Below are 14,358 nucleotides of genomic sequence, written 5' to 3'. Positions count from 1 at the left end.
CTTGCATGAGAGCTCGTCTGCAATGGAAAAGGTCCCCACTGGGAGACCCAGTAGCTATGGCAATCATACTCCAGCAGAGCGGCTGCCATCTTTAACCACTTCAGTACCGGGCCAATTTGTGGTCCAGGACCAGACACATTTTCGGGTTTTTTTTTGTATGTGCGGTTTTGAGGGCTGTAACATTTTTCTCATACGTCTTATTTTTGCGTCTTTTTTCGAGGACACATAGGGCTTTATTTTTATGTTGTTTTTATTTTGAAATATTTTAAATTTTTTATATATCTGGGAAAATGTAATAAAATAGGAGGGAAATTGTGTCTGGTTTTCACTTTATTTTTATTTAATAACACAAAGCGCTACTAAAAAACTTTATAAAATAGTTTTTCCTCTCCGTTATGGTAATTTTTATTTTGTATGGCGTTGTCAGGGGTGGGGCTATAACCTTTAATAATTTTATTAGCGCATTATGTTATTTTATTTATTTTATTTTCATTTTTTTTAACTTTTTTTATTATATTATTATTATTTTTATTTATTTATTCATTTATTTATTTATTCAGATTGTGTCCCCATAAGGTCATAAGAGACCTTTGGGGACATCTGATCACTTTTTTTTGTTAGGGAATCTGATTTCCCCTATAACTGGGGCTGCTACATTTAGCCCCAGTTGCAGGAGGAATACAGCCTCTTGCACACTATTTTTAGACTTACAGAACTGATCTGGGTCCTGTAGGACCCAGCAGCTCTTGTAAGACACTGAGCCTGGTGGATCACGTGACCACCAGGTCAGAGGGCGGCCGCATCATGGCGGCGCCCATAGCCGTGTATACAGCGCTCATTGAGCACTGTATACACAGCAATCGAGAAGGAAGGGAAGGGAATAACCCCAGCTTCAGCAGCTGCATGATCTCCGTGCAATAGCTGTGTTCTGATTGGACGTTCCGATATGTCCTGTCAGAACTAGGCAACCACTATCTGGACGTATATACTCTACGGCGGATATACGGGCGGTCTGGAAGTGGTTAAAGACTCAGCATCTGCTGTAATCTTATGGTGGATTTCAGAAAGTGGTAATAAATTCACCCATTGGGTTCTTTTGAGTACTTATGTCTGTTATAATGGACTGTTTTTCCTATCCATAAAGAAAAAATGGACATATGAGTACACTCATTCACTCTAATTGTGTGTGGCCATCCCATAGCTGTTTTTTACTGTCTTCAGATTATATTCAGAGGCAGACCATAACGTTTAGCCTCATGATCCAGTATGTGTGAAGACAAAATAATCTCATATTTATAGAAGGCTTGTGTGTATTTATATAGGAAAGGTTTCCTTTGGTTTATCTGGTTTTTATAAATCACAAAACAAAGGCAACAAATAGTGAAATTTTTTTTTTGACTTTTTCCTGTCCATTTAAAAAGCAGACAACAAGTGTCCACTATTTATTTATTTTTTTTAACTTTGAGGTTTATGAGCAATGGACATATAACAGACAGTATCTGTCCTTTCGTGTCCGTTATGATAGGTGTCCGTTTTTTTTTGGTTTTTTTTATGTAGATTGTGAGCCCCACATAAAGATCACAATGTAAATTTTTTTCCCTATCAGTATGTCTTTGGAATATGGGATAGAAGTCCATGCGAATATGGGGAGAACATACAAACTCCTTGTAGATGATATTTTGCCCTTGGCGGGATTTGAACACCAGGACCCCAGCGCTGCAAGGTTGCAGTGCTAACCACTGAGCCACCATGTGGCCCCCTGTATTTTTTTTTTTTTTTTTAAACAGACACCTTTTGAGTGGACACCAACAGTAGTGTGAACCCTACCTTATGCTTTATTTTTTATTATTATTATTATTATTATTATTATTATTATTATTATTATTCCTTATCTAAAATAAAACTAGACTAGAATATTAATATTTTATTATATCAGATTTGCCTTTGGAGAAGACTTCAGAATATGACTATGATGACACTGGATTATCTTATGAGAACAATGATAGCTCAACCGCTATAGGTGAGAGAAACGGTAAAGATTTACTGAGATGTATATGTAGTCCATTATAAAATACTGTATGTGGAGAGAAAATATTAATAATATATCATTAGTTTATCGTGGTCATAAACTAGTGTTACATGATGAAGACAATCTCTTTCAACAGAAGATATGTATATGTCTAGGTAATGGACGGCTCCCACAAGAATTGACTTCACCTAAACCAGGCCTAAATTTTAGACCATGTAAACTTAAACTAGACAGTCTTAAAGGTAATTGTTATTAGAACCTAGTATATAAGATAAGATAATCCTTTAATAGTCCCACAGTGGGGAAATTTCAGAAACCCAGCCAAAAAGGTAGATTGGATAGTTTCACCTAAATCAGTGTTTTCCCCTTGGGCTTACATTGCCAAGATATTGCCATTTGCCATTATCAATATGCAAATGAGCTCTTTGGAACACTAAGGGTAAGTTCAGATGGAGTTTTTCGGTCTGGAACCTGAGGTGGAGGCCGCCTCAGGTTCCAGATCAAAAACTGAGTAGCCGTGACTGAAAGCCAGTGCACTGCACCGGCATCTAGCCGCACACTCTGCTCCGAATTAGGCCCAATGAATGGGCCTAGTCCGGAGGAGGGAGTGTCTTCAGACTAAATCGCGAGGCGAAGCGGCCTGAAACATGAGCATGTCGCTTCTTAAGACCTAAGCGGTTCCCATTGACTTCAACGGGAGCCGTCTTTTTGGTTAGGATTTTGAGGCGGGTACGGCCTCAAAATCCTCACCAAAAATCTCTGTGTGAACTTACCCTCAGGAAGTTGTCAATTACCTCTTTGGAGCAATGTGAATTGTTCCAAAGAGCTAATCTGCACGCTACCAAAAAACCTGAAATATTTCAACAATGGATGGTCTGATTCATACTGTTTGATTTAGGTGACACTAACCTATAGATCTGTAGGGCTGTGTTTTGGTGACAGACTCCTTATCAACTATGGAAGATTTTTCAGAAGTATCTGTAGCTTTTTGAAAATCTGGTGTACTTTTTGACTGGCTGGGCCAACATTACACTACTTATTAGTAAGTTTAACCCAATTATTTCAATTGAGGTGACTCTGTGTAAGACCCGGTTCACATGGGTATATTTGACCGGAATTTGGAGCAGAGGCCGCCTCAGATTCTGGTCCAAAAAAATGGGTAGCCATGACTGGATGCCAGCGAAGTGCACTGGCATCCAGTCACGGCACTCCGATCCGGGTTAGGCCCAAATGAATGGGCCTAGTCGGAGGGAGTGACTTCAGGAGGATGTTTGCTGCTGAACCGGCCATGGCATCCGCCTGAAGAATGAGCATGTCGCTTCTTTTTCTGGGAGCCGTTTTTTTGGTCAGGATTTTGAGGCAGACTCCACCCCCAAAATACCCAGTGTGAACTCAGCTAAAGCAGCCCAGCTATACACATGTGGTCAGACACTTTCTCCTAATGCCCAAGATTGTCCATACTGAGCCTTTAACCAATTAGATGCCATGGCAATAGCGACTGCAGGATTTAAATGGTTGCGGAAGGAGGAGGCACTCCACTATGCAAACAAGATCACAGGGTGCCAATGCTTTTATATGGCTGTCAGGCTCCCCGCTCTACCTTCAGTTTATTCCTATTACACTGTGACAAAGTTTGCAACACTCCACATAGGCAGTGCAATGTATTATATAAGTGAATAGAAGACAGGATTCTGTACTCCCTTAGTGTACTAGAATTTGCTATTTTTGGACCTGAATTAAAACTGAATCCAAAATATGAAACCACATGTAGTAGTGGCATAATACAGTGAAGGAAATAAGTATTTGATCCCTTGCTGATTTTGTAAGTTTTCCCTAGTATACAGTGTTGGCCAAAAGTATTGGCACCCCTGCAATTCTGTTGGATAATACTCAGTTTCTTCCAGAAAATGATTGCAAGCACAAACTCTTTGGTATTAATATCTTCATTTATTTTGCTTGCAATGAAAAAACACAAAAGAGAATGAAAAAAAAGTCAAATCATTGATCATTTTACACAAAACTCCAACATTGGGCCGGACCAAAGTATTGGCCCCCTCAGCCTAATACTTGGTAGCACAACCTTTAGACAAAATAACTGCGCACAACCGCTTCCAGTAACCATCAATGAGTTTCTTACAAGGCTCTGCTGGAATTTTAGACCATTCTTCTTTTGCAAACTGCTCCAGGTCCCCCCTGAGATGTGAAGGTGGCCTTCTCCAAACTGCCATCAAGAGATCTCTTCTCCCCCACAGATGTTCTATGGGATTCAGGTCTGGACTCATTGCTGCCACTTTACAAGTCTCCAGTGCTGTCTCTCCATTTTCTAGTGTGACCTGAAGTGTGTTTTCGGTCATTGTCCTGCTGGAAGACCCATGACCTCTGAGGGAGACCCAGCTTTCTCACACTGGGCCCTACATTATGCTGCACAATGTGTTGGTAGTCTTCAGACTTCATAATGCCATGCACACGGTCAAGCAGTCCAGTGCCAGAGGCAGCAAAGCAACCCCAAAACATCAGGGAACCTCCGCCATGTCTGACTGTAGGGGCCGTGTTCTTTTCTTTGAAGGCCTCTTTTTTTTTTTCCCCTGTAAACTCTATGTTGATGCCTTTTCCTACTTTTGTCTCATCTGACCAGAGAACATTCTTCCAAAACGTTTTTTGTTTTCTCAGGTAAGTTTTGGCAAACTCCAGCCTGGCTTTATGTCTCTGGGTAAGAAGTGGGGTCTTCCTGGGTCTCCTACCATACAGTCCCTTCTCATTCAGACGCTGACGGATAGTACGGGGTGACACTGTTGTACCCTCGGACTGCAGGGCAGCTTGAACTTGTTTGGATGTTAGTTGAGGTTCTTTATCCACCATCCGCACAATCTTGCGTTGCAATCTCTCTTCAATTTTTCTTTTCCGTCCACATCTAGGGAGGTTAGCCACAGTGCCATGGGCTTTAAACTTCTTGATGACACTGCGCACGGTAGACACAGGAACATTCAGGTCTTTGGAGATGGACTTGTAGCCTTGAGATTGCTCATTCTTCCTCACAATTTTGCTTCTCAAGTCCTCAGACAGTTCTTTGGTCTTCTTTCTTTTCTCCATGCTCAATGTGGCACACACAAGGACACAGGACAGAGGTTGAGTCAACTTTAAATCACATTTGCAGCTAGTTGAAATGGATTAGTTATTGCCACCACCTGTTAGGTGCCTCAGGTAAGTAACAGGTGCTGTTAATTACACAAATTAGAGAAGCATCACATGATTTTTCAAACAGTGCCAATACTTTTGTCCACACCCTTTTTTATGTTTGGTGTGGAATTATATCCAATTTGGCTTTTTGACAATTGTTTTTGTGGTTTTCCATTGAAGACAAATTAAATGAAGATAATAATACCAAAGAGTTTGTGATTGCAATCATTTTCTGGAAGAAAACGAGTATTATCTGACAGGATTGCAGGGGTGCCACTGCAATACTAGACTACAGGGTTATGTATAAATCTTATCTTTAATCATTGAATAGTGTAAAATATGATGAAGCTAATGGAGTCTTCTTGTGATTTTATAACCAGGAGGAGAACATGGATATGATGATGTGGATATTGAAGATTTCTCTCAGCCTTTATACCCTGATGGAGAAGGCAATATACATGATAAAGAACAGCAGGGACTGTCTTCTAATGGTTTGTACTCTTATAAAGGGATGTGAACATGTTTGAGTAAAGAAAAATAGAAGTAATTGTACTTACTGTATACAATGTTGTCTTTCCTGTTCTTAGACTCCATTCCCCTGAGTGATGAGCAGAAGGTTTCCATAGACAACAACCAGGACAAGGTTCTTCTCTCTGTGGACCAGGATTATGATGATTCCATGTCTGTATGACCAATACCAGATACTGGTGGATTACATTGTATATACTACCAGCACTAGTGGATTAACATCATATAGTTGATAAATGTACAGCTGTAGCCTAAAATATTCACTCCCTATTGCAAATTAGGTACATACCTCTGATCCATAGGTTTGACGTTCCAGTTTTGCTTCATCATTCCACAGAACAAAATCTCAAAACTTCCGTGGCTTACTGAGGCTACAGCCCCACGTGCCGTGGAAAAAAAAAATGAGGCCTTTTTACAATCACAGCAAAGCGGCTGTGATTCTGGAAAATCCAGAATTCACACATTGCAGAAAAAAATCCGTAGCGGACAAACTGCATTTTCAAAAACTCACTTTTTTTTTTTTTTTTTTTTTTTTTTTTTTGGGGGGGGGGGGGGGCACACACAGTGGCTCAGTGGTTAGCAGTCCTGGTGTTCAAATCCTGCCAAGGGCAAAAAAAAAACAAAAAAACCATCAGTAAAGAATTTGTATGTTTTCCCCGTGTTTGCATGGATTTCCATCCCATATTCCACAGACATACTGATAGGGAAAAAATGTACATTGCGAGCTCTACGTGGGGCTCACAATCTACATAAAAAAAAACAAAAAACAGACCCCATGTAGACTATAATGAGGTCCGTATGTTTTCTTTTAAAAAAAAAAAAAAAAAAACTCACATTTTTGAAAACCATAGCAAGTCAATTATACTTGATACCCTGCCGTTTTCTGTATTGGTATAATATGGGCAGAAAATCGACAGAGGAAAACTCAGCAAAAATGCAATGAAGAACACTGTGGGAAAAAAAACATGATACGTTTTTTCTAATGCATTTTTTCCGCAGTTTTCTTTTTTTTCGGTGTATCAATACATGGGGCCTTAACCTAAGTCTATCCACTAGGAGTCAGTGATTGTGAGACATTAAATGTGAAATAAATATATATATATATATATATATATATATATATATATATATATATTTATTGTGTTTCCTTTTTTGGTGTTAATATGATAGATTTATATCTTTAGAATTTTACATTTATAGAAATTTTTGCTTTTAAAATAATTTTTGAGGTATATTTTCTTATTCTAATCTAAACCAACAGGGAAGAGATAATGTAATAAGGTTTGCTATATGCTGTATGGCGGCATTATCATTGGCACGACCTGGTTACATGTAGAGGCGTATACACTCTTATATCACTTGAAGCAATGTCTTTCTTATATACTGGATTTTACTTACTGTAGCTTTATTTATAAATGATAGAAATATGAGATGTTATCAATATAATGCAGAATACTTAATAAATCATTTCCTAAATTGAGATTTTTTGTTTGTCTTTTTGCTTATTGGCACTTATATTCTTCAAGTAAATCTGGGAGATTGAGGTTTAGTAATGGTGTGTTCTCTATATCTCTCTTATTTTTCTGATCCTAGAAGTAGCCGTTGGAACTATGGCCGCCGGCCGGCATGCACAGTCGGCTCTACTAGTATCTCACTGGCAGAGCCAACTGCGCAGGCGTCGGAGGTGACGCCGAAAGAAGGGGAGCATCCAGCCGAAGATAGAGGCGTCGCTGGAGCCTGTTCTCGAGCAGCAGTGGGGATGTGCCCAACGCATTTCCTGCGCTGGGGCCCGCCCCCATCGCTGCAAGAGAACTAATTTGCATACTGGTAAAAACCGGTATTTCAATGCAACGGCACGGCGGAGATCACTTCTAAAGGTAAGAGACGAATAGCCTTTCTAAAGGCTATTCCGACGTCTTATCTACAAAAAAAAAAGAGGTTTTAATGGTAGAATCCCTTTAAGAAGTCAATAACTAGCCCGCATTTATTACCCTCTGGTGAGGTGAAAGCTTAGCTGGAAGTTAAATGTTGGTACCTCAGTAACTTCATTTTCCATAGACAATACTGCCCCCCAGAGCCTTCTTGTTCGGGGCACACATGGCATCACAGTGCCTGCTCCTCTTACTCCAAATTGAGAATTAATTTCTTCTTGGTCAGGAAAAAATCCGCCTCAGGAATTAGGAAATGGTTTTTTTAAGCATTTTTTTTTTACATGAGGTGTTTCTTGGAGCATTTTTTTAGGCATTTTTAGTTTTTATTTTTTATTCTCCAGCACAGTGTATGGACTATGAAAACATCGCCAGCAGTTTTCGAAGTGGTTTTTGGCAAAAACCGCATCAAAATTGTGAGGCATTTTTTGGTGGAGGATTTTGAAGCGGATTCCGCCTCAAATTCCTGACCAAAAAACTCAGTTTGAACCCAGCCTAACAACTAGAGATGAGCGAATAATGAAATATTTGATTCGAGTAGACCCTTAATATTCGACTATTTGAATCCCAGTATAGTCTATGGGGAACAGATACTCGTTAAGGGGGAAACCCAAATCCGTGTCTGGAGGGTCACCAAGTCCACTATGACACCCCAGGAAATGATGCAAACACCTCTGGAATGCAACTGGGACAGCAGGGGAAGCATGTCTGGGGGCATCTAACATGCCCAAGTCCCTGTATTACCCCAACATCACAGCCTAAAAACTAGACACTCCAAACTCAATACAACCTCTATGAAAGTGGAAAAATACTTGGAAACCTTCTTTCCTCTACATTAGTATGTGCAGAAACACAATTTTTAAGCTAAAGAAACATTAGCATGGACCCCTTTAATTCATGCTGCCCAAGACAACCACAGATGGCATAGGCAATGGGAAATCCAACAGCCCCCACCCTTAACTGTCATTGTGTATGTGTGTGTGATGTGGTGAGACCTCCAAAAATTACTTTTCTGGCCCTTGAGGTGAGTTTTTGGGTGCTGGGAAAGGGGAAGGGGTGTTTTGGTTGTCTGTCTACCCCTTCCCTGAGCTTTAGGACTGAGTTATTTTGGGGGGTTTTTTGTTCCCCAGTTGGAATTCAGTCTGGCTGAATATAGGGGATCTGCAGTGCTCCTATTAACCCCTTCCCGACAGAACAGGAGCGCTGCAGATCCCCTATATTCAGTAGACCGGGCACTCTCAGACACAGGGATACCTAATGTGTATGTGTGTCAGTCATTTTCTACTTTTATATATATTCTAGGAAAAGGAGGGATTTAGAACTTTTATTTTTTTAAAGCTGCTTTTCTCCCCCACTATTTTATGGGAAATTCTATACATTGATATTGCGGCCGGTCATAGACCCCCCCCCCCAAAAAAAAAATAAATAAATAAATAAATAAATTTCTTTGCTGACTCTAGTATAAGCCAAGGGGGGCTTTTTCAGCACAAAAACTGTGCTGAAAAATTCGGCTTATACTCGAGTATATACAGTAATTTAACACATAAAATACTGTTTATAGGGTAAAATATGAAATAATCTTACAGTCTTATATTATTTATGTCTCTGGATCTTAAGACAACATTTTGAAATCAATCCCTTTGTTTACATGGAGTAAGGCCCGTTTCAGACAACAGTGGTGTTGGTCGGTTTGCTATTGGTGTTTGTCACGGATAGCACACTGACCCATTCTTTTCTATGGGCCTGTACACACGACCGTGATTTTCACAGTGTGCAGACCGACAGTCTGGGACGCATCAGATAGGACATGTCTTATTCCATGGCAACTATTCATTTAATTAAGGATCTACAGAAGCACATGGGGATATCCCCGTGTCCCCCATGTGTAGCCCGTGCTTTTAATTTGCGGCATTTCGGTTACAGCATGGATATCTGCAACCAGCCTTAGTATTAGAATTCCATATCCAGCAGATATTTCCATCAGAACATTCCCTGAATATAATAGATATTATATATTGTTGCAGCTTTTGTTGATGTATATTTCTTACATATATATGTATACTGTATATGTATAAATTAGTATACTGAGAAAAACTCTTTGGTCCAATGTTGCGTTTGAAAGTACAAGCAAAGTGAATGAGATTCTGGTTAATATTATTCACACACTGCGGAAGAAAATTGTGTGTTCCACAGTGGCCCCCACATAGTATTGCATGCTCCATAATGACCCCCACACTACTGCGTGCTTCGCAGTGGCCCCCACACAGTATTCCGTGCTCCACAGTGGCCTACACACAATATTATGTGCTCCCGAGAGACCCCCCCCCCCTTGAACCGGTGCTATTATTATACTGTGGGTTCTCCTCAGACCCCAGAGTATATTAAGTAGAGGCCCAGTGAATAAAAATAACAAACACTTTATACTCACCTTGTCTCCAGGACATCCTCACTCTATTCTGCTGTCTGCTGCATCCTCTTCAGTCTGGTGACTGAGGTCTTTCGCTTTGGTGGCACGTGGGGTGCCATAGCAGTATTAGACCAGTGTGCCCAATGTGACCGCTGAAGCCCAATGACAGGCCTAAGCAGTGAGGTCTCAGTTACCAGCAGGAAGAGCCCCGGAGCGGATGTACAGCCCAGGACAGGGGAGTATAAGTATTTTTTTTTTTTTTTTTATACACCTCCCCTGGGCTGGCAGCTAATCGGAAGGGCACCATCATCATTACACTAATGGCACAGTAGTTACATACGGCATCAGTCTATAGGGTTGTATTGTATGTAAATGTCACGACTAATCAATGAAAAGCCTAAAACATAATAACTAAATAATAACATGCCCTTGTATTATCACCAGAAGACCCTGGATATGATGATGTGGATACCGATGACTTGTCTCAGCCTTTATACAATGATGGAGAAGCCGATATACATGATCATAAAGAGCTGGGACCATCTGGGGAAGGTTTGTACATATACTATATAAGATAAAGCTTACACGTGAGCTGTCCATGTCATGTGTAAAGATTTCTATCTCTTGTGTCTTTCCTGTTCTTAGACTCCATTCCCCTGAGTGATGAGCAGAAGGTTTCCATAGACAACAACCAGGACAAGGTTCTTCTCTCTGTGGACCAGGATTATGATGATTCCATGTCTGCATGACCAATACCAGATACTGGTGGATTACATTGTATATAAATGTATCACAAGAGGAAGAATAAAGTGTCACTTATATCTTAGAACTAGGGTTAAGCCTTTCCTGACTTTTCAGGATCGATTTTAAAATCCGATTTCTGATCATTTTTCATTCGAACCCGATCTCGATCCGAATTCCGATCCCAATGCAGATGGCACAGAACACGACTCTTCCTAAACACAATTATTTTATCTTGCCACAAGTACCACAGCTCACCCCCAGAGCTGTGGGAACTGTGGTTTTTAACCGCAATTTATACCCACCCATCACCTTATCACTCCTGATGATTCCTGAATTAAGGGTGCAACGCGTAGAGCAAATATATTGAGCAAACAATTGGTCACTTATTTGGACTAGTGCAGTGACTAGCAGTGACTAATATGGTCTACAGTAATCACGAAAGAGCAGAGGCGTGGGATAGCGAGCACTGAGCCTGAGATCAGCTGACATAATATATAATATAATATAATATAATGTAACCTGTGCTTCTGGTTACCCTATCTGCAGACAATCCCACTTACCAGCACTTCCCTAGCCATTTTATAGGGTATTTTATATAGAGATATTCACTTACCTGTAACGTACTTAGAGATGTGGCGCAGAAATTTGAGACTATATACTCTATAGTGATTCATGCAACACCCAGCATAGAAATTCAGAGGGTATGTATGTGTTGATTCAGTGGATATTAGGGTTGAGCTGATCTTGAGATTTCAGGATCGATTTTAAAATCCAATTTCTGATAATTTTCCAGCCGATCCCGATCATGAAATCTGCTCAATCGCCGATCGGGATCCGATCTTTCCTGATCCCGATCGCTCAACCCTAATTGATATTATATATATATGTAGTAGGGTTGAACTGATCTTGAGATTTCAAAATCCGATTTTTGATCATTTTCCAGCCGATCCCGATCGTGAAATTTGCTCGATTGCCGATCGGGATCCGATCTTTCCTGATCGCTTGATCCCTAGTGGATGACCTTTATCTGAGGCTGCCATGATATTCATAGTTGTTGGTTTTATCATTCACTATTGGTAATGGGCTGAGAATATACAATTTTAGATTATTTAATAAAAGTTAATTTGTATCCTTTTTTTCCCAGGACGCTATACTGTGATACTTTGTAAACATTTAAATAAGATTTTCATTCATCTTTTATATTATGTATATGGTGACAATATCAGTGGCTCAGATATGTTTTAATATTTCTATATTAATTGCAGCAATGCTTTAGTTATATACTGGATTATACTTTATTTGATTAATAAATTGTGAAAATTATCATGTTGTCAAATTTAATGCAGGCAAATAAATCATTTCCTAAGTCAACATTTGTACAAGATTCTGTGATGATTTGCTCTTTTTTATCCTTTGTCACATTTTTGTAATAAAATCTACAACCTCAATGCCAAAAGATGTCAAAATGTTGTGTAAAACTGTAAATAAAACCAGAATACAATGATTTGGAAATCTCATATATCCATAATGGAACATAGTACATGTATCAGTGGGTGAAAATTACACAATAGAACATAGATCAGAAGATGAAAGATATTTTATAATTTCATTTAGAAAATGATGGCAGGTAAGAAAGCGTGATACTATTATATACATCGGCCATAATATGTGATAGTCCGATTCTCTTTATGATACAAGGCCCCCATCCTACCAGTACAGGCCAGGTTATTGATGCTCAGTTTGGTACAGTTAAGCACCAGGGGTGCGATCCATGAGAACAGGATATAAAGCAGTCAGAAGGAGATCTGTGGTCGGACACAAGAAGAGAATCTGTGAGAGCTGAATGGAGAAGATGGTGAAATAAAGGTTACTAAAGTGTACAGTTGTTTTGGTGAGCTGGAAAAGAGTCGCTCTCCAGCTATCAGACATCTGATGTACAGTGTAGATAGTGTCAGACAGGGGAGGATTTATTCTGCTGTTACATTAGTTTATTCCTAATCTTTTACATAGACCTGATACTATGTCAGATAAATCCTCCTTGCTGATGTTTCTTTGCCTTCCATACATTTCCTCTAACCTCAGATACTGACAGAGTAAATCTCACACCTGCTGAGTACAGATATATCTGCTACATTTACACTGCACTCAGAAACCTGAACGTCTATGTGATCATATCAGATTTTGAGGTTTAACTTAACCTGCACCCCTAATTTTTTCTAAAACGTATGTCAGTTCTGTTCATGTCTTAGAGGTTTTCATAGATAAATACATGAACTGTGGTTATCTAGAAGATGTTACATGTAGCAAATGGGAAGGAAGGGGGGGGGGGGAGGTCATAAAGAAGCAGAAATGTAAGTGCGCAGCTTTCTATGTGATCACTAGTGATAAGCGTCCCCCACATTATCTACATAGGGTAACACTGCTGGTAGAGACCTCCTGTATATCACATATCCCACTGACACATAGATCAGCTAGAAGCAGTGGTGTATGGTGCAGCTCTTCATCAGCATCATCATCATCATCATCATCATCAGAGACCTCTTATTATACAGCTGTCTTATACATGAAGACATGGAATGGAGAATATGTCTCATATTTCTTGGTTTACAACTAGAGATGAGCGAACACTAAAATGTTCGAGGTTCGAAATTCGATTCGAACAGCCGCTCACTGTTCGAGTGTTCGAATGGGTTTCGAACCCCATTATAGTCTATGGGGAACATAAACTCGTTAAGGGGGAAACCCAAATTCGTGTCTGGAGGGTCACCAAGTCCACTATGACACCCCAGGAAATGATACCAACACCCTGGAATGACACTGGGACAGCAGGGGAAGCATGTCTGGGGGCATAAAAGTCACTTTATTTCATGGAAATCCCTGTCAGTTTGCGATTTTCGCAAGCTAACTTTTCCCCATAGAAATGCATTGGCCAGTGCTGATTGGCCAGAGTACGGAACTCGACCAATCAGCGCTGGCTCTGCTGGAGGAGGCGGAGTCTAAGATAGCTCCACACCAGTCTCCATTCAGGTCCGACCTTAGACTCCGCCTCCTCCGGCAGAGCCAGCGCTGATTGGCCGAAGGCTGGCCAATGCATTCCTATGCGAATGCAGACTTAGCAGTGCTGAGTCAGTTTTGCTCAACTACACATCTGATGCACACTCGGCACTGCTACATCAGATGTAGCAATCTGATGTAGCAGAGCCGAGGGTGCACTAGAACCCCTGTGCAAACTCAGTTCACGCTAATAGAATGCATTGGCCAGCGCTGATTGGCCAATGCATTCTATTAGCCCGATGAAGTAGAGCTGAATGTGTGTGCTAAGCACACACATTCAGCACTGCTTCATCACGCCAATACAATGCATTAGCCAGTGCTGATTGGCCAGAGTACGGAATTCGGCCAATCAGCGCTGGCCAATGCATTCTATTAGCCCGATGAAGTAGAGCTGAATGTGTGTGCTAAGCACACACATTCAGCACTGCTTCATCACGCCAATACAATGCATTAGCCAGTGCTGATTGGCCAGAGTACGGAATTCGGCCAAT

At 40.4% G+C, this 14,358-nt stretch overlaps 1 protein-coding gene across 1 annotated transcript in view; it reads left to right on the top strand.

Moving 5' to 3' along the window:
- LOC142214524 (scavenger receptor cysteine-rich type 1 protein M130-like) overlaps positions 1-10,818 on the top strand; it is a 134,943-nt gene extending 124,125 nt beyond the window's left edge. Inside the window, exons 16-21 of the mRNA XM_075283473.1 lie at positions 1,937-2,032; positions 5,587-5,697; positions 5,794-5,891; positions 6,072-6,213; positions 10,514-10,621; positions 10,715-10,818. Coding sequence (XP_075139574.1) covers positions 1,937-2,032; positions 5,587-5,697; positions 5,794-5,891; positions 6,072-6,213; positions 10,514-10,621; positions 10,715-10,818 — 659 coding nt within the window. The remainder of the gene's footprint in view (positions 1-1,936; positions 2,033-5,586; positions 5,698-5,793; positions 5,892-6,071; positions 6,214-10,513; positions 10,622-10,714) is intronic.
- Positions 10,819-14,358: the final 3,540 nt, after the last annotated feature.

This window comes from Leptodactylus fuscus, chromosome 7 (assembly GCF_031893055.1).
Source record: "Leptodactylus fuscus isolate aLepFus1 chromosome 7, aLepFus1.hap2, whole genome shotgun sequence".
NCBI lineage: Eukaryota > Metazoa > Chordata > Amphibia > Anura > Leptodactylidae > Leptodactylus > Leptodactylus fuscus.
This window is presented reverse-complemented; position numbering and strand designations above follow the sequence as displayed.